The 21,299-nt window shown below is 41.8% G+C and overlaps 1 protein-coding gene across 2 annotated transcripts in view; it reads right to left on the bottom strand.

Moving 5' to 3' along the window:
- The window catches only part of PALLD (palladin, cytoskeletal associated protein), a 390,044-nt gene that overhangs the window by 193,141 nt on the left and 175,604 nt on the right, over positions 1-21,299 (bottom strand). For both annotated transcript variants that reach the window (XM_040965793.1, XM_040965794.1), the window contains exons 6-9: positions 20,056-20,197; positions 19,542-19,565; positions 5,004-5,123; positions 2,753-3,089 (exon numbers count right to left, since the gene is read on the bottom strand). In XM_040965793.1, the coding sequence (XP_040821727.1) occupies positions 2,753-3,089; positions 5,004-5,123; positions 19,542-19,565; positions 20,056-20,197 (623 nt within the window). The remainder of the gene's footprint in view (positions 1-2,752; positions 3,090-5,003; positions 5,124-19,541; positions 19,566-20,055; positions 20,198-21,299) is intronic.

Below are 21,299 nucleotides of genomic sequence, written 5' to 3'. Positions count from 1 at the left end.
CCACCTTCCTCTAGTCCTTGACCCTTGTCACCCTAATCAACTATATAAAAATCGTCAAAAATAAAAATAATTTTTTTAAAAACCTGTCACCCTCCAATTTTAGATTAATTCACTTCTGGGGTGAACTATTACTCATCCCTTACCAAATGTTTCCTATTTGTTTGACTACAAATAAGTGAGATGCATCAAACACCACAGAACCCCCAAATACGTCTCTCTTCTTTTATGCAGGAAACAGAACCATAGGCTGATGAATGAAGATTGGATCAGACCATAGTTTCTCATTCCCTATCTCAGAAGCCAATAGAATTCTATTATTTTTCTCCTAATGTATGAAAGGAGTTAAAAAGATATAAAAATTTCACTTGGCAGTTACCTGTGGTCATTCATACCAATAATGTAGATGCCATTCTAACTTATTCATAGATGCCACTCAATAGTGTTTCCCTATTAACCGCTATAACCTTGGAAAGGACCAGCAAGCCTTCTCAACATGGGATGCAAGTAGGAGAGCTTCTATCAAACCAGTGGAGTTGGTTCCCTATAGTTGGAGGGAGGGAAGAGGAAGCAAAAGCATGGCCTCTTTCTTCAATCACTTCTCTTTCACTGGAGTTGTCATAGTAAGCCTACCTTTTATGTAATTAAAATGCAATCCAATAAAAGTATGATTATAGAATAAAAACAAAAAGAAAAGTTAACCAAAAGAAGCCTCATCTTCTATGGTTTTCTACTCAGTTAAACAGTGGGTAATTGCATAATATTAAAATTATCAAGTGGTATCCTAAGGAAATATTTAAACATGCAAAGATTTAACAAAAAATCCAGGGATAAATGATCATTCAAGGAAAGCCTGTTTCTAAACTAACAGGTTCAATATTAAGTTGTTTTGCTTTTCCCTAACTTCCCTTATGACAGAGGAAAATCCTGTCATTCAGGCTTTAAACACTAACATTCACTTTTCCTATATCCTTTTCTACTGAAAATCTGAGTCATAAGTAATTTATGATGTCACTCTTCAAACTTGTACTGAAGCCACTCACCTCTTCACAACCACAAGATTGTTTGGTCTGCCTTGTGTAGACACGTTCCCCCGCCCCCAACATCCACACCAACACCACTGTCAGCAGAACTAAAAGCTGAAGAGCTGTTGAAACTCCTGAGATAAGAAGGGCTGTAAATGCCTGTTAACAGCTCTTCATGTTTACTTTCCTGTGATTTATATTCAATTTATGATGGCCATTATAGTAGATACACTTCACTTAATCAAGAGCAAAGTCAAGTCCTGGTCATGAAACACTTCCCCTCCCTTGCTTTCCTAGGACAGCATATCCTTTGTTTCATTAGAAGGACTGCAAATACATACTCAAAAGCCAAACATGAAAGAAGTCAGCAGCAGCGATTAATTTTATGGGCTGGCGCTACTAGAGTATAAATCTCTGTCAAGGCCACCATTTTTGAGCTCATTTTACCTGCTCAATCAGAGACACTGGAGTTCAGGTAGTAAGTGTTCACCCACAGCTTGCACATCACTGCAAAAATCTAATAGCCCCACTACCTTAACAAAGAGCCAGATAAGAACACAAAATGAAGCAGTAATGGCCTTTGGAAATAGCAACAAGCTCATCCAGAGGTCTACCTCCATAAAATTGCATGTTCTTTCACTATTATTTTAGACAGTTTGTAATTTGTTTATTCTGATCATGTGTATGACATTCCCTTAATAAACAACAGAGTACTGTATAAATGGAATTATTCTAATTTGATTAACCTAGAAAAATCACATTTTTAACAAACGATCTGTTTATAATGCAGAGATTAGATTTAAAAAAATAAAAAAGAAAACACACACAGTCAAAACCGAAGAGATTAGATTGCTCAGGATTAGGGGAACACAGAATAAATGCAATTTATCCTAAAGAAACCCTTTATACCCCAAATAAAAACATCAGTCATCATGTGGAAATTCACAAATTCATTCTCATGGAAATGTGACCTTGTAAGGATCCAATATGTCTTACATGGCTCTCACTTTTTCACTGACCTTTGTCAGTTCAGTAACTCAAGGTCTCTTAGGCTAGAAACTTTTGGGTTAAATTATTTTTGCCTCTCTGTGACATTGTAATGGCCCCATTCATAATATAACTCTGTGTGCTGTGCCAATGGAAACAGCTCAGGCAAGGTTTATCATCCTAAGAAAATAACGGAAATTAAATATGAAGGTGGTTTTCAGGGAAATGTGCAGTTTTACGGAATTCCAAAGCCAAGTGGGTTGTGCTGTGTAGGGCCCCCTGCTTCACGCTCTCAGCCAACATCTGTCTTTTCACCCTCAGCTTTTAGTCTTCCTCTGCCTATCTATAGCACAGTTTCTCACCAAGACTCACACTGGAAACATTTGGAAATACTTGATCATCAAAGCAGGAGTCTCCTTTATCCATCACTTCCAGGGAGTGACTACCTCCTCGGGTATTTTGTTCAAAGGCCACACCACTCAGTTATTTTCACAGTAATAACTGGTTACAGCTTGAAGGAAAGGACAGATTTAACCCAACTTCCAACTCACCTTCTGTCTTTCTGGGTATCTTTTACATTTTTTTTGAAGGGTTCATCCTGGCCACAGGTCATACAAGTTGGGGACAATCTGCAGAAGGAACAACTAGCCCCATCCTTGATGTGGGCAAAGGCTTTTCTCTAACTCAGAAAGTAAATCTAGCAAGAGAAGGAAATTGCTATTAAACCATGCAGAAATACTCACAGTTTTGGTTTGGCAAGCAGAGGGGGCGGCTCCTTCGTGGGCGAGAACAGGGCAGGTGGCGATGAAGATTTATGACTGTTGGTTTTGCCATTAATCAGGCCGTTGACTCCATGGCCAGGAAGGATGCCATTAGCTTCCCTCTCAGCAGAGTTGAACTGCATCTGAAGGACTGCCATACTAAGTCCCAAGTCAGGGCTGTTCACCTGCTGGATTTCAGATGGTTTCTTTGAAGCCAATTCAAAGGAATTTGTCTCCAAGATTGGTGGCGGAGGTGGGAAGTGCTGAAAATCATTGTTGGATTCGCCTACTGAATCATAGCTACAATTTTCAGAGTTGGCTAAAGAAGGGGAGAAGAAGGAAGAAACAATGATATGCCACTGCTAGTTCGTAAGCAACTGGAGCATTCTCATACATCTTTGGAGAATCTCTCATGTACTGTTGTGTTGTTGAAGGAGAGGTGGCTGTTATGCTCATTCAAGCTTGAAGCACTGGCCTCTGGAGAGCCTGGCTCTTCCAAGCTTGTTTTAACTGTTACCTGTTTCATTTCCTAACTGAGCTCACAAGTGGAAAAATCACTTACTAAGTAACACATTTCAAATTAAAGGCAAAGATAGGACTTGGTAAAAATGACAACCCCATCACTATCAATGAAGGCTTTGTTTTCTGACATTTCAACCCATGGGTCTGACTGAACGTCTCAGTGTCTTTACTGACACTGGCTTCAGCTATGAAACTTTTCCTATCTCTGAGTCCAAGTGAAATGTCTCATAATCTCCTAGAAAATGTTTTCCCGGGTCAGAAGATGGTCCCTTTGGATTCTTCACCTTTCCCAGAGCCCAGAAAAGCTCCTGGTCTGCACTGAGAAGTGTGCACTGAGGTAAATGGAAACCTTGATATCTGTTGATTATGTTTGGTCAGCATGGATTCATCCCAGATAAAAATGGGAAATATTATGCAGCAATCTTTGCCACTCAGACTGCAGTCAAGGATTTGGATCATGTTGTTGGAACACTGCACTATCGCTACAGCCATTCAGTGGTGACATCTTCTAGTCAGCTCCTGCTCTATAATTCCAGTGATGACAATGGGGTTCTCTCATCATATCAGCCAATTTTCCAGGAAGGTGAACCTGGCATCTCTCAGTGTAATTAAGATGAGAAAGCATTTACAGTTGCTGTTCTAACACCCCTAGCTGGTTTTGGCTGTGCCTCTACTGCCACCTAGCACCAAGTTCTTGATCTTCAAAGAAATCAATCTAAGTGCAATTCAGCTGTTCTCCCCAAGCTTATCTCTCGCAATTAACCAGGAATTTATTGTTTTCTTACTTTGTGTATAACCAAGTGCCAGGCTTGGTTGAAGAGAGATTTTTAAAAATTATGTAAGAAGAGTATTACAGTTGAGGCCATTAGCATAAGCTAAAGAATATTCATTCATAATTGCAGAAAATAGTAAAGTAAAATAAAAATAATAATAAAAGTCCACAAAAGCTGTTTCATATCACCTTAACTGGTGGCGAGTTTCTGAGTTTCAAAAATATTCATGCATTTCTGAGTATCCTTTACTGCTGTGTTTTTCAAATCACAATTATACACGAGGCCTTGAAAAGGTTCATGGAAAATTTGTATTATGTAAAAATTATACATGGATTTTAAAAAATGTTTGCACTGAAATAAATACATTTTAATTTCATTTTCTAAGTACTTTTTAAAGTGCCCTCAAATACGGCCACTGATAAATACCATCCATGAAATTCAATCCAATCCTGACAATTGCTCTGAAGTACATTAGGTTTATCTTGTGTTACTCTTACAGAAACCAGCAGAGGGGCCTGAACAATGATTTAATTGTACATGTATCTTCAGATCTCAGGTGTTGGACCTGCTGAGAACAGGGACTGCCCCTCTGATTTGGAAGTGGCCTTTGGATGTGAACCTGCTTCTAGGTTATCACAAAGATGTTAGGAAACCAGCTCCATTGTTTCCAAGAATAAAACTGCAGAAGTTTAACCACAGCCCCAGGGGTGCTCAGTTGTCATTTCATCATTACCTCTTTGTCACTGCCAGCCTCACTCCTTGTCTCCCTCCCCCAAAGCCCTTGCTTTCTCCATGAAATATCTGATTGTAAGCGCTACTCCTGGAATGGCTGCACATTCCTGAAGGCTGAGCCTGCTCCCTGCAGCAGCTCCTCTCTGCATGGCCAGCCACCCTGGGAATGGGTACTGGAACCCAATCATTGCTTCCTCCCCACCTACCAGAGGTGACAACCAGCTGAGCAGTGCTCGTTGCAGACCCATAATCATTTCTTGCTGAGCATGTAAAGATCCCCGCATCTTCAGGGAAAGTCTCTGCAATAACCAGGGTACAGATCTCCTCTGGAGGGGAAGAGAACAGAATAACTCATTAGAAGGAAACCACTCCTCAGAGGCAGATGCTCTGCCTTTCTCCATCAAGCCAGTTAGGTCCTATTATCCCAGACTTGCTTCTCCAAAGTCGGCCCAATGGAAGAATCTCCTTACATTTGATGAGCAATTCAACCTAGCTGATGTCTCGGAGATGGACTCAGTCTTTGTGACACTTAGAAAAACATTTTCAACAATTATTTGAGAGGGAAGAATGATGGAAGAACCAACAGAAAAATAGAGTTTCTGTTTACTGATTCACTTCCCTGAGTGTCCTCAGTGCCCAGGGCGGGGCCAGGGGTGGGCCTGGTTAAAACTGAGCATGCTGAGAACTTAATCCAGGTCTCTGCTTGTGGGAGGTAGGAAATAAATTACTTGAGCAATCTCGTGCTGCCTCACAGGGCAAATGACAGGAAGCTAGAGTCAGGCGTCCGAGCTGAGACTGAATACAGGCATTCCAGCGTTGGAGGCCAGCATCGTAGTTCCTAAACTAACCGTCTGCAGCACTGATTTCAGAAAAGAGCAGTCTGTTCTCTCGTGTATAAAAGAGGAATAATGTGTACCTAGTGAGAAAGCTGTGTAAACAAACTGGGATATTTCCAAGTGTGTAACTCTGAATTTGACATGCGTATGGTGTTCCCATCTAGGATAACTGGAAGTTCTTTCTGTGCAATACAAAGGCCTCCTACTTCTGCTCAACTGAAGATGAATTTGTTGGGAAAATAAAGATCCTCTAAAATGCTGATAATAGGAAAGGATATAATGTACAAATTATGCAGGTAATTATCCCAAATTGCACAGTTACACAGTATGGCAGTGTAACCTGGAAAGTCTAGTTCACGCTAAGTGTCACTTGACTCAGAGTTCCAGCTCATCTAAGACAGGAAAAGTCCAAAGCTCTGTGACTCCGGTCAACTCCTCAATAAAATTAACCACCATAGGGTAATTGAGAAGGATGAGGATGAAGAAGATAACAATAAAAGGATTTGCTGTAACTTGATATTAACATTTAACACGCATGAAATATGATTTAATCTGCCTTACAAGTTAGGGCATTTAGTCTGCCTTACAAATTAGGTAATTATTACATTTTTATGTGATTGTTTTTCCATTTTATTCAAAAGGCATGAGAGAAAAAGAGATCTTCATCCCCACATGCTCTCCAACAGCCAGACCCGGTCCAGGCCAGAGCTAGGAGCCTAGAACTTGGAACTCAATCCCTTGCACACAGCAAGACTCCATGCTCTTTTGAGTCCTTTTTTTTTTTTTGCCTCCAGGTATGTGTTAGCAAGGAGCTGGATTAGAGGCAGAGGAGTCAAGACTGGATCCAGGTACTCCATTATGGGATATTGGCACCCCAAGTAGCGTCTTAACTCTTGTGCCAAACGTATACCCAGGTGATTATTACTGTTAGCCCCATTAAGCTGATTGAACACTGAAGCACAATACACCTACTAGGTTGCCCCAAGTTCACATGGCTGCTAAGTGGTAAAAGCAGGATTCAAACCAAGCTGGTTTCCAGACTTCACATTCCTGAAAGCCCCCATTCTCATGAGTTAAAACCGAATATAACAAATACGGTATAGACCAGGGACACCAGCATTAAAAGGAAGCTAGATTTATAATATGCCAACTACTTTTAGGTTGAATAATTTTCTTTGTTGTGGAAGTAAAATAAAAATTGCATTGTCAAATGTAAAAGAAGATGATATATTTTTGATTGCCACAAAGTAACTTTATCCTTTATTGGCATACATCTGAGCAATTTAAAACTTCATATTACAGGGTTTTTTGGGGGGATGGTAAAATCTGGCTGTAGTTACTACTGTCTTTTGACCCCATGACCATTTGTTACGTGGCTATGCAACTCCTTCCATTAAGTGGTAGAGGCTTTGAAACTAGGATGCCTATGTAAATCTCTTCAGCCTGGAGCTATATGGTGGGCCAATTCTGAGCCAAAAGCCTCAAGGGTCTCTGACTACTTTTGTTCAATCTTTTGGAATCCAGATGAACCTGTAGGTCGTCAAGGCTGCACTAGCTTGATGGGAGAGGAGACCGCATACAGCAGACAAGACAACGTTGTGAAACAGACCAGCCTAGACTAATTCATTGCTGGCCCTTCTTCAGGCTGATCACAACCACTCAGAGGGAGTCCAGTTGAGATCAGCTGAGTCCAGCTGAGGAGCAGCCAAATGGCTGACCCACAAAATTGTGAACGAAACAAATGATTACTGCTTTAAGTCATTTCAGTCATCGGTGCCAAACTGTGTAGTATGCGAACAGATATAATTTGATACCGTAAAATGCTTATTTTTTAAACTTTCACTGACATTGTTCCTGTAACATCTATGAAAACTAAACATACTTTCTTGAATTTCTCCTTTTACTACTGGTTTATTGCCCAAATGGCCACAATGGCCATGTCTCCCATGGCAGGGATCCAAGCACTTAGGCCATCTTCTGCTGCTTTCCTGGACACACTAGCAGGGAGCTGGATGGGTAGTGCAAACAGCCAGGTCTTGTCCCCAGCTTTGGTATGCTGGGATCAAGATGGAGGCTAAATCCACTGTGCCAGGATGTTAGCCCAATGTACTCTTTATTTGTAGATTCACTTTTCTTTTTGAATTGGTAGTATAAATACAAGGCACAAAACTTAAAGGGCCTAAGTAGGTACATGATTCCTTGCCTTTTAAATAATTGTTTAAAAATTCACAAGGCTTCCATTAGAATTTTGTATGCAGACTTACACGTTTCAGCTGATACATATGTATTATACCTTGCTAAAAAGAGACAACAGGAATATATAAAGGGATGTTTAAGATTATATATGAGTGAGCAAGATCAGAAGTAGAAGAGCTGGAAGTTGAACTAGAGCCCCTATGGGATGCTGGTGTTATAGGCAGCAGTTTTACCTACTGTGCCACAAATGTCAGCTCCGTTGCCAACAAGTAAAAAAAATAAATAAACTGTTATACGTGATCCACCACAGTCATTATTCCAGCAAATCTCAATCATTCCTTTTGGGTTTAATTAAGAGAGGTATCATATTAAGAAAACCATTTTCAGGTAGGGGTTGCAGAGACAGTGATAGAGTTACAGTTCACAACCAGTATTTGACCATAAGTTCCCTGAATAGAAGGAAGAAAACAGGACGACAGAAAGTGTGAGGCAATCCTGTGTTTGCTGACCACACTGAACACAACTCTTGGCTTCCCAATGGAAGAGGAAGATACAGAGTGTGGAAGTAATTCAAATTGGGGCTTCAGGTCTGATTAATCATTGGGAAAGTGAGATGTATCTGGAAAGGTACAAGGGATTGGAAGTTTTTAAATTGAATACATATGGCTTTAGGATGAATTAAAAGTGTACAGGGGCGGGGGAAAAGCACAACTTAGACTTTCAGTGCAATAAGACATTCTCAAGACCTACCAGCCCACATCCCTCATTTCCTCGGGCTGGGTCCAGACTGATTCTCTCACGGTCATGGCTAGTGAAGGTTAGAGCTCAGAGGCCAGAGGTAGGCAGCCTGCCTTGCATGCACATACCCTTTTCTCCACAAAGCATGCAGTTGCTCTAGCTGCTCTGCAGTTTTTCCTGGCTCAGAAGACAAGGAACCTGACATAAAGTGAGGTCATGAAGGAATTGAGCTGGGAGACTGGTGAGCTGGGAGACTGGGAGTTTCCTGATGCTGAGAACTTGAACTGCTCTCCTCAGTATCCAGATAATTCATCAGAAATCCATCCACACAAGGAGCTGAGCTCGGTGTCTTCCAAGATGTGATGTGCTAGGAGTGGACATTTGGCACAGGCATTGGAATACTACCTGGGGTTCCTTCATCTTGTATCAGAAGGCCTGGGCCTCAGTCATGGCTCTGCTGGCAAGTCTAGTTTCCTGCTAATGCATACCCTGTGAGGCAGCCATGATAGTCCAATCCTAGGGTTCTCACACCCACATGCAAGGCTCTGATTGCGCTCCTGGCTTCAACCTGGACCAGCCCCGGTTATTGTGCACATTTGTGGAATGAACCAGTGGATGAAACATTATCTCTGTCTCTCTCCCTTTCTCTCTGTGTGTTTTTGTATGTGTGTGTTTATCAGATATGATACATTCGAATAGGATACAAACCAAGGCAAAGTACATTAAAATACTGACATGCTGCTAGGAGACAAAAATGAAGACCATTCTTAGGTTTTGGAAAAAAGAAGAAAAACCTGCTATACTAGCTGGCCTTTGGGCAGTGGAGTCACTCATGCAGAGGTCACCTTCATTTCCATGTTAGCAGACACTACCTAAGAGCAGGGAAGTCTTCCCAGCTCCCAGCAGCACCAGGTGCTTCCTGACTGGACACTCATGGCCTGGATCCCTGTGCACTGCTTTCTCCCCAAGACTTGTTGCTGTCTGGAGAAGTCTTGGCTCAACCTTCGATTATCTACACCTGGAAAGATGGAGCTTCTCTGGACATGTGAAGCCAGTGCCAGTTCAGTGTCCCAGAATGCTTCTGCTGTGAGCACAGACAGAATTCAGTGCCTTGAAAATGACATTCAAAAAGATAAGATTTGGGCCTGGCACAATGGCTCAGTAGCTAAACTCTCTCTTTGCATGCATTGGGGTCCTGTATGGACACCTGTTCATGTCCTGGCTGCTCTACTTCCCATCTAGCTCCCTGCTTGTGGCCTGGGAAAGCAGTTGAGGACGGCCCAAAGCTTGGAACCCTGCACCTGCATGGGAGATGCAGAGGAAGCTCCTGGTTCCTGGCTTCGGATCAGTTCAGCTCTGGCCATTATGGCCACTTGGGGAGTGAATCAGTGGATGGAAGATCTTTCTCTATCACTCTTTCTCTTCTTAAATTTAACTTTCCAATAAAAATAAAATTTTTACACACCAAAATGAATTGGTCTACACGAAGTGGTCCTGGATGATCTGCATGGTTCCTTTGTGGCCTTTCTATGATTTGGGTGGGGGGGGGGGTCTTGCAATTACAATATCTTAAGGTTGTATGTATATTGGCCTCTCTAAATCAGAAAACTCTTAAAAAAAACATTTTTTACTTATTAATCTATGGCACAAAGAGGAGGAAAGAGAGGGAGAAATCGTTAATCTGGAGAATCACTCCTCAAATGCCCCTAACAGCAAGGGTTGGACTAAACCAAATTCAAGATCCAGAAATTCAATTGGAGCCTTCCACATGGGTGGAAGGGATCCGGTTACATGAACCAAAACCTGTTACTTGTCCGGGTGCTCATGAACAGGAACCTGGATTGGAAGCGAAGCAGGTAGGAGTTAAACCATGTGCCATGAGACAGGATGCAGGAGTCCAAGCTGCTACTCGCACTGCTGCCTGCTCCTCAGCAGACTCCAAGTTTAAGGATGCAGTTTTATCATCCCTCAGCCTTCCATGACTCTGAGGATAAGTTTATAACCCTTCATGCGGTCTGTGAAGTTCTGCCTCATGTGGCCCTGCTTGCTCATCACCAGCTGGTCCTGCATGCCTCACCTTGACTCCCCAGCTCTGGACAGCCTACTGGTTCAGGTGCCACCCCTTGGGAAGCCCCATTCCCCATTTCTTTCTTTGTGGAGCTCCTTCCCACCCTGGCGTACTCGCTGCCCTCCTACTCTCTGTGTAGTTTCCAATATACATGACTTCCCGTGACAATCATTTTTATTAGACCTGGGTCAGATTTATGATCTCTAGGAGGGCATTTCACAATGTCTGTGGGGGTAAAAAAAATGGAATTTAAAGGTACATTTATTTTGGTGCTGACATTTTTGAAACCCATACCCTAGTTTTGTATAAGAAATATTTTCCATAATTTTTTGAGATCACTTGTACGGATGGGTTTCATTTTTTTATGCAAAAAATAAACTTATCTTTCAATTCCATTTTTCACAAATGTTTTGAAGTGCCAGCATATGCCATTTCAAAATGGTAAACTTTCTTTAGAGACCCATATCACACTATAATTAGCTTCTGTAATTAGTTTCTGGTCCCTGACTAGAATATAAGCTCTGAGAGCAAAAACCATCTGCTTTGGTTTGGCCATTTTCTTAGCATTCAGTAAACAGCAGGCTCACCATAATTATTTTTGAATAAATGCATGGATGAAATTTAGATGGAGGGAGAAAAATAAACACTTGCCTTCCAAACAGGCTGTTTTCGAGGGGAATTCTCAAGAAGACTGCTTTTCCTATAAACTTCCTTTGTATGCTTCCAATTCAAATGAACAGAATTCATTGTATATGAATTTTTGGAATACTTATATACATCAAATAGGTATTTGTCTATATATGCCAATTAATATTGAATGATTACTTGGCTAGCTAAAAAACATTACAGACTTAACAACAAAAGTAGAAAGATGTTCTTTTTACATAATCGTGAAGCCTTTATGGGCTAGTGGTTTGTCCTAGATCAAATTTTACTCCAATGCCCCAAAGGTTGTTTAGATTTTCTTCTCTTGGAAATTTCATTCACCAGTGACCTCAGGCTTACATTCTGTGGTGAGAAAGGCTCATTGTTGCTTGGATGGGTCTGACATTATAAAAATAATGAAAACCATAAGGAAATGAAAGCAGCCAGGCTGCAATATTGAATTTTCATCTGGTAGCATCTTCCTTGAACAAAAACCTGTAAGACATCTGTAAAATATATCTTGGTAAGGCATGGGAACCAGGAAATGACTGCTTCTGTCAAATAAACGGAGCCAGAAGCTCACTTATCTGTATGAAAAAATTGTCTCCAGCATACACGGAAAATTTTTAAATTATTAATAACTTCAATGATGATCCATTCTAACCCAATTTCCCTAAATTTGATTTCCTAATGTTTTGACTTGAGGGCATATAATAAATTACTAACTCAAGAAGTTATTTTTCTTACTGGTAATAAATTCTGTTTTTACAGTTACCTAAAAAGTACTTAATTACAGCAGCATCTCCCAGAGGACAGGGCTAAATTTCATACAAATTCTTGGACAGCTTTAATACTTGTTTAAACACAAACAAAAATCCTTTTGTTCATGGAAACTCTTCAAACTGAGCCAAGGATTTGATTACTGGGTAAGGGACATTTTAATAACTGCCTACCTTTATACACATATATGTATATATTTATATTTATATAACTGCCTATCTTTATATATATTGAGAGAAAGAGATCCAGAGTAACTGAAAAGAAATCCAGTTTCTATCTTTCAAAACACATGATTTAACAGACACAAATGATAAAAAAAAAAAAACTCTTATTTTTGGATGATTTTTTAAAAATCATCAACACAATATCCAATGTGGATAAAATATCCCACTTAGGTTAACATTTATTAAGGATTCTTGAAAGCAGTAAACTGTAATATATGCAGAGAAGACTATTTACAATGTGCAATTAATAAGACCCCATGTGTTCCTCAAGTCTAAGGAATACACCAATGCTTCAGAAATGCCTTTACATGCACCCCACTTAATCTTTCTTCTTCTTTTAAGGTAACAATTATTTCCATTTTCTGTGTATGTTTACCATCCATGTAGTTGTCCTAAAAATATATTCCTTAGTTAAAAAAAAAAAAAAACCTAGGTAATAAACAGAAGTCTTGAGGAAAGTGGGCACATCTTTGTCACTGCTGGAAGCAACACTGCAGGAATTATCTGGGGTCACAAGTGAGAATATAATTCCATGAACATTTACAAAATGTCTCATCCAGTTACTCAGCAAGCCCTACAAATTACAAAGCTCACATCACTGGGACCGTCTCAGTGAGGGTAAGCACAACAGGAACGGGTGGTCAGCAGGACTAGCTGGTAGAGCAAGTATCTCCAAGTCTTCGTTTGCAAACTCAACATGGCCAACTATGAGGTCTCAGGATTGGGTCCGGGAAGATCAGTACTATGTGAGTGAAATGAATGTTCCTGGCTCGAGGGGAGGGTGGGAAGGCCAAGTAGAGATGAGAATTTGGCTCAGGCTCACCAGGCTGCCACCCTGTCAACAGAATGAAAAAGGGGATGATCCAATAGTCACAAACCCCTTTGTGATGAAAACTCTGTTCTGTCCATCTCCAGAGCCACACATCTCCCATCTGGACTTGCCATCACTCCCAAAGCACAGCTGTTATCCTCCTGTGGGTTTCCTTTGATCTCTGGCTTCCTGTTCCCTTATGCACATCTTGCCGTTCCCAGGTTCCCTTGTTATGGGGGATCACATCCTCCATTAAGAGTTGTGGGAGAAAATATCTAAGACATTGCCGTCTGAAAACATCTTGGCTGGATCACCTCACAGAACTAAAGGTCGGCAAGGGGCAGAAGGCTAAACTGGAGGCAAGTTTACTTTTGAATTCTGTAGGCACCCCTGGCACACAGTTTGGGAAGCACAACAGATTTTACACAATCCTAATCCAGAATGCCCCTTGAGCTTTTCACATGCGTATACTCTACCAAGATCTCAACAATCACCTGTACTAGGTGCCCTTCCACAACTCAGTGTCTTGGCATAAACTCAGTTTAATTTACTGTACACTCAGAACCACTGTACAAGATCCAGGATGACTCACACTGGTTAGCAAAGATTCACAGAGGACGGAGCAAACACTGTGCTTTCATGTGTGCAATTTCTCCATCAGTAAGACACTTCTTTTGCATTAATTTTGCATGCCATTAGACAATGCCACAGAAGCAACTCAATACAGTTTGTGGCTGTTTCTAGACAGCTGAGTAAGAACCTGAGTATTAACAGCTGTTAAATGAGTTTTCTACACTCCCAGCACCAGACCAATCTTTGAAGAATTCAACTAGTGTGAAGCCAGAATGGCAAAGGAGGAGGCCAGAGCAGGTAATGTGTCAAGCGGATGTTGGTCTTAAGTAAGCTGACTAGCTATTAATTCGCAAAACAGCCTGAAAAAGATTTGCGATGCAAGCTGACTTCTGTCTAGACAGAGAGGAGAGTGTAAAACGCATTAGACAGATATAGCACAGTAGTGACAAGAAAAACCTGTTTCGGTTGCACAAATGCATTGGGAGGGAATCTGCTATTTCCTTCTTTATCTAAATACCTTACCCTAATTGGGCTATATCTAGGTAATAGTCAATTTCCATCATATTTCTAAAGCTCTGAAACACCTTCCCATGAACAGAAGTAGAGAGCAGAACGATGGACTGAGAAGGGTAGGGAAGAAGGAAATAGGAAGAGGTGGATCACACTTCGATGAAAGCATCAAGCCCAGTAGGGTGACTACATCAACCAATAATTTTTTATATATCATAACAGCTAGAAGAAAGGACTCTGATTGTTCCTGACACAAAGAAAGGGTATTTATTTCCGATGAAAGATGCACTGTCTACCGTAATTTGAATATTACACATTGTACACATGTTTTAAAGTATCACATTGTATCCTGTAAAGATGTACAATTATTATGTATTCATTAACAAATACACTATCCAAGTCTTGCCATGAGTTAGAACAGTGAGGATCTGCCAGCACCCCTTGACCCCCAGATCTCCTTCAAGATCAGTCTGGGCTTCTGCTGTGTCACAGGGTGTGACCTGGACTGCTGCTCAGTGCCCTGTCTCCGGATGTGACTCACCAAGGCCCCAGCCGCAAAGCCTGCACCTACATGTACAGGCACCTGTGTTAAGGGAACCGAGACTTGGTTTCCCCATCTGTCAGTCTGGCCCCCTGTGCTTTGCCCCATGACACTCATGTGGCTGTGTTTCCTCTCCCAGTTGCAGGTGGAAGCTAGGCCGTTGCCCCATGGCACTCATGTGGCTGTCTTTCCTCTCCCAGTTGCAGGTGGAAGCTAGGCCATTGCCCCCATGGAAATCTTGTCTGCTTAACCTTGCTCTACCCTAAGCAACTGAACAAGCTCTTTCAGCAGAACTTCTGTTGGATTTAAGGTCATGAGTCAGTGAGTCACAGGGGGTGACAGCAAGTTTGTGCTACTGGATTGTTTGTTTCTGTGAATGGGAAGGGCTCCCTACTAGGGTCCTTGTCCTATATTTCTCTCTGAGGTACAGGTTCAGTGTTGACTGTCACCCAAGGACCAAAAGTCACTGGGCCAGTTACCATTCCCCAGGATGATTCTGCAGTTGGGCTGTGTCTGAAACTATCATGGTTTCTGACCTGCTAAGCTGGAGTCAGCTGGAGTTGTCTGGAGCAGACCAGTCATGAGGCCTGGCTCTGGTTCTGAGGTTATGCCTCTAATGCGCCATGACATAGCAGCATGTCAACACCCAGAACCTTTGCCATCCTGTGCTAACACCCAAGAGCCACCTGATGGAGGGGAGAGAGGACACTGGGTGACTTGCCTCACATCCCTAGCTCTAATGGAGTCAGCATACACATCCCCTTGTGGTCATCTTGCTGTGAACTCCTGCACATTCTGGAACCAGAAGGCATGCCCAGGAGCCTCACCCAACATGTCCTTGCTGCATACAGGCTCTTCCTCTGCTGATGAGGAGAGTCCTTCTCAGGGCTAGGTGGGTGGGTAAACAGGGTCTGCAGAGCCACTCTTCTTTCATTTTATTCTCAGGAAGTTCCAGGCCTTCAGCCCCAGCTCATTCACTCTGGCTGTGGTTGTTCCCGCACCAGGTGCTGCAGCAGAAACTGTGGCACTAGGCTGAGGACCAGCTGGGCACTCGGAAGGAATGGCCACAGGTGGGAGGAATGCCTTGACAGGTACCACCACTGCCCTAGGCCTAAGCACAACCAGTCTTTCTTTCCTGAGTGCTTTGTTCATGAACTTGCTCCCATGGATGCTGTACTCTGCTGTTGTCTCTATCTTGGTCTTGCCCACCACTTGGGCTCCTTCTACCATGAAGCATGGCCCTGTCTCAGTTGGTATTTTCTTCTTAAATTGGCCTTTTCACTTCCCTGAGGTGTGAGGGAGAAAGGACAGAGAACAGATAGTAAAAGGAATGGGAGTGGGTGGGTGTTGTGGTGCAGAGTGTGTTCGCCTGCAGTTTGGGATGTACACATTCCATGAGAGAGTGCTGGCTCAAGTCCTGACTGCTCTACTTCAGATTCAGATTCTTGCTCATGTTCCTGGGAGATGGCAGGTGATGGTCCAAGTACATGGTTTCCTGCTATCTATGGGGAAGACCTGGATAGAACTCCTGACTTCTGCCTTCAGCCTAGCACAGCCCTGGCTAACTCAGGAGAATCAATCAGTGATGCAAGTTCTCTCTTCCTCTCCCACTGCCTTTCAAGTAAATAAATGTTGTTTTTTTTAAAGAACAAAGGAATTAAAAAGCAGGAAAGGAAATAGCAGCAGGTTGTTGGAGAGAAAGAAAGAGCAGGAGCCAGTGACTGCAGAGAGAGCAAGTTACATCAGAGAGGCAAAGAAAGAAGCAGAGAGAGAGAGTAATAAAATCTGAATGCTAAATATTTTCCTGAATTTCGAAGTCTAATTTATGTCTTAGAGTTTGAAAAATATCACTGGCCAAGTGCCATAAAATTCATTTTGGGCCTCAGATACATGGTGGTCATGCCTGGCTTTCTCCTTTCCCCTCACCAGTGGCTAACATCAATCTCTCAGGGAGACTGGTGCCCACACACATTCTCCATGGCTCAACAGGTCAGGGGTCCATTAGATATGCACAATAATTAAGCCCTTAAGGGCAAGGAAGTAGTCTTACATCTTTTTGAGGTTTTCCCTCTGACACAGCAACTTCAAAGTCAAAGTAACTAACCTATCTGGCAACCACTAAAAGAATACCTCCTTTGTCAGGTGTGTCAAGTGATGGTCTAAATACAAGTATGTTAAAACACTTCCCTGTTTGGAAATTCTTTCTAATAACTCAAGTAGTTACTCATATGTTTAAGATTTTAGTTTGTTTTAAAAGTATGATCAAAGAGCTTATGTCATGCTACATGCCAAGCGCAGATTTCTGAAGCATGGCATTGTAAGGAAAGAGATGCTCTTCTAGAAGAGTCAGGGTGAATCCAATCGCAGAGCAGAGGTCAGATGTCAGGGACAATCCAATCGCAGAGCAGAGGTCAGATGTCAGGGACAATCCAATCGCAGAGCAGAGGTCAGATGTCAGGGACAATCTGCTGCATTTGACTAGCTCTTGAGTACATATATATACTACACATGTGTATTAGTCACAGGTTAACCTGCAATACTTTTCTGCCAAGAAATACTGATTTTTAGCAAATGCCATTATTGTGGCTGGTATGGAAGAATTTTCTTAAATGCTTTCAAACTTAATTAAAGTGAAAATAAAGTTGAAAAGCCAGTAAATGTGGAAAAGAATTTTTTTTTTAAAAAAAGTTCATCCATTGCCAGCACATGGAAATTAAAAGGAATGCCTTCCATTCCTTGTTCTAATTTTGCTATGTTCAACCACACAAAGCATTGAAGTCGGTCCTAGGGATCAGGTGTCTATGTAGCCAGATGTTAGTACGGAGCTGTTAGGACTACTTCTGTCAAATAATTTATGATGCCCCTCCCCCTTTGTAATCTAGAAGGAAAACAGCCCATCCTGAGTCGGAAGGAGTAAGTATAGGATGGGGGTCAGGGCCAGAGGGCAGGCAGGAGACGCTGGCATTCTGCTTCCTCATTCAAATGTATTCCTATTAGCCAGTACATTCTGTTTCCATCTCTCTCTCTCTCTCTCTCTCTCTCTCTCTCTCTCTCTCTCATTCACTCACTCTCTCTCTCACACACACACTCCAATGTAAATGGATGTTTTTGGAGACATTGAGGAAACCATCGTCACCTACTCAGAGGATGACAAGGACAACAACATGATGAAAAAGAGAGTTGCATGTATTCATTTAGCATCTAAGAATGTAATAGCACAAGTGGTCTGAATTCAACCCACCATTAATGTTCTTATCATTTTGGGCATAATTTTAGAAATATTTGTATATAAAGCAATAAAAGAAATGTTTTACAGATTTATTTCATATAATACAGTATTTCTTAAAGATAAAGATCTAGTTCTATCTCTATATCCATCATCTATCTATTTTTCCAGTTCTCTTTAAGATAGTAAATAAAGGGCTGGTGTTACCATGGGTTGGCAAAGCCCCACACATGTGATGTTGGCGTTCCATATTGTTACCAGATTGTGTTCTACTTTGAACCCAGCTTTGTGATAATGGCCTGGGATAGATCCCTAACACCCATGTGGGAGGCCCAAATGAAACTCGTGGCTTTGGCCTGGCCCACTGCTGGTCACTGTGGCCATTTGCAGAGTGAACCAGCAGATGAAAGGTCTCTTTCTGTTTATCTAACTTGAAAAATAAATCCTAAAAAAATAACTCATTGTAAACAAGATGTGAAGGTGTGTGCATCCACAGTCAGGAATGGGACAGTGTTAGATGTGGAGAGTGATGCACTAAGCAGGTGACACAATCTAGTTGTTACCCTTGGCAAGGTGGCCACAGAACAATTCCAGCTGTTTCCTAACAATGCTGCTCAGCAGCATCTCGGACCCTGCAGCCTAGCAGGATCATATTCTGCTTAGAAGGACCCAACATGCCCAGATGTGAGAGGTTCAGAATTGAGCACAGCCATCTGAGCTGCAGTGGCCCACACAGATCCCTCAAGTTCCCAAAGAAGGGCAGCAAGGCCAGCACAGAGCTGTGCTGACACCTGTGGCAGGAAAGGTCTGATACACACATGGCAGCAATGGGAACTTACTAGGTATATAGTGCAGCTGTGATTCTGCAGGTGGGAAATCCACAGCAGAAAATGGTCTTGAGAGGATGTTCTATGAAATCCTCAGAAAAGATAGTTTCTGTTTCCTTTACACACACTGTTTCAGTCTACCAGGGGTCACAAATTTGAAGAAGTCTCAGCTGAAGGAACAGTGGACACGGGTTTTCTGAAATACATAGTACCCTGACCTGGTCATTCATGGAGATCCTAAGGTGAGATGATCCTCCTCAGACAAGGAGAACAGGAAAAGTTTATAGCTCAGAGCACTTGAGTAAGAATCACTGGGGGTGGGCTTCTCTTACATCTTCAGGCTGTGCTCAGGAGAGACATTTCTGAACTGGGCAGTCTTGCTGGTGTTTGGCTTTGGTCACTGGACACATGCAGCAAATTGTTCATGCTTGCTGCAGTTTGAGGAGGATGTTGTTTCCTCCTTGGGATAGATCACCCTTTGAGTATGAAAGAACATATTTTAGAAAGTCTTTATATACTGAGCATGTGACCTCGTTATCGGAATAGAAATGAACATCTCACTAATAAAGAAGCTGATGCAAAGTGCGCTGTACAGACTTCAAGATAAAGAAGATATTGTCCTTAAGAGGGCTTCACGTTTCCAGGGGACTGCCAAACTGCTTGCTCTACTTATGGCTCTAAAGCAGGGACAAAGAGTGATTGATGTCCTGAAGATACATTAACTGCTCCCCACCCACCACCAAAAACAAATGAGAGAGATTATTCTTACCGGGTTCAGCTGTAGATCTAGGTTCTGTTGGTCACATAAGGAAAAGAATAAATCAGAACAAAGTATTAGAATGTGATTCTCATTAATAATAAAGCCATCTATCCTTTTCTATGTCCTTGTCTGGGACAATTCTACACAAATGTTGGACAGACTCTAGAACACACGAGACATAGTTCAAGCCATTGGACAATTTATATTTATATAGATACTTGAATTCTAGTAATATACTGAGTAGTTCTTTAAAACACAGTTCACAGAGGAAAGAGAGGCTGGTGAACACTCTAAAATGATGCACACAGCTCTGAGTACAATGCTATACATCTTTCTGAAGAAAAAATAGTAACTTTCATCACTTTCCAATGGGCCACAGTGGGGTCTGCTGCCCACTGACTGTATGGTCTCATTGCTTGTACAATAGAAACGCCCTCGTGTGAAGGCCTTAGCCTTTCTTGGTCTCCCTGAAGTGAGAGGGAATCACATGGTTGGATTTGGGAGCGGGGACCCCTCCCCTTACTTTTCTGCAGAATCCTGAAATCTGGTGAGTCCTGGATTTCACTCCCTTGGCGGAACCACTGGACCTGCAGAGGGGGTGCCCCCCGGACCCGACACTCCAAGACCACCACTTGGCCCTCAGATGCTGCCGTGTTTTGCAGCTCCTGGAAAACCAAGGCAAACACTTTCTGTCAGACTTGGGTGCATTCCTAAGCAGTTTCACAAGAGAGAATAGAAATGCCAATCCTTAGACAAAAACAACCCTCCCCCCCCAAAAAAAAACCCCCCTTGCATCATAATGTAATTACCACTGACTCAGGTAAGAATAAACACCTTGAAATCCATGGATCATCTGCTTTTTATAATCCCTGTGTCATCCAATTAGGGAGGTTTACCATAAACCCTGAAGAACGTGTGGGCGTGCCTTCAAATTTGCACCGACCTTTTTACACTGAAGGAATTTAACCCTGCCAACGGTTACCTTTATCTACATTTCAGAATAAACGGACAATACATGACTTCCCTACAATTACTATACTCCAAATGGAAACCAGACAAGAAAAGAAAAAAAAGGAAAACATTTATTTTCACATACTTTTCACTCTTTCCTGTACTCCTCCACCACCTCTACCTGCGTGGCTTGCTGGGTCAAGTTTATTTAGCCAAGAGGTTTTGGTATTTTCTCATTTTGAGATTCTGAGTACAATAATAAAACCTGTCACACTTCTTCCTTCTGAAGTTTCATTTCCTTCTTGCTTGCTACTGCCCTTATTGCTTCAGTCTCCTCTCCAACACCAGACCAATAAATTTTTACAATGCAACAGATTATAAATTAATTTGGCATTACTAAGAGGTAAAGCCTTTACACAAGTTATTAAATAGTAAGACATTAATAGTTCCCAGATATATGCTTTCCCCCTCCCTTCCTCCTCCAGGATGCCCTTGAAATGAGAACTGTTTGAACTACATACACTTTTTATTTATACATACACAGTACTAGATCTAGTAAAGTGTTGAAATAATTCATACATAACCAAGTACTTTACCTACCTATTTACCAAAAGCAAACACATTCACATTCAGAATATGGGGGCTTTCAGCGATCCTACTCCTGGGAATATATCTAAAGGTACTGCATATGAGAAAGTGACCTACAACCCTGTAATTATAGCAGCACAATCCACAATAGTGAAAACATAGAAACAACCCAGATGCTCATTGAAAAGAAAAATGGATAAATACACTGTGGTATATCTATTCCATGGA

This window comes from Ochotona curzoniae, unplaced genomic scaffold (genome assembly GCF_017591425.1).
Source record: "Ochotona curzoniae isolate NIBS_2020 unplaced genomic scaffold, NIBS_Ocur_1.0 scaffold_4505, whole genome shotgun sequence".
Taxonomy (NCBI): Eukaryota; Metazoa; Chordata; class Mammalia; order Lagomorpha; family Ochotonidae; genus Ochotona; species Ochotona curzoniae.
The sequence above is the reverse complement of the archived record's forward strand: the minus strand, read 5'-3'. Positions and strand labels throughout refer to the sequence as shown.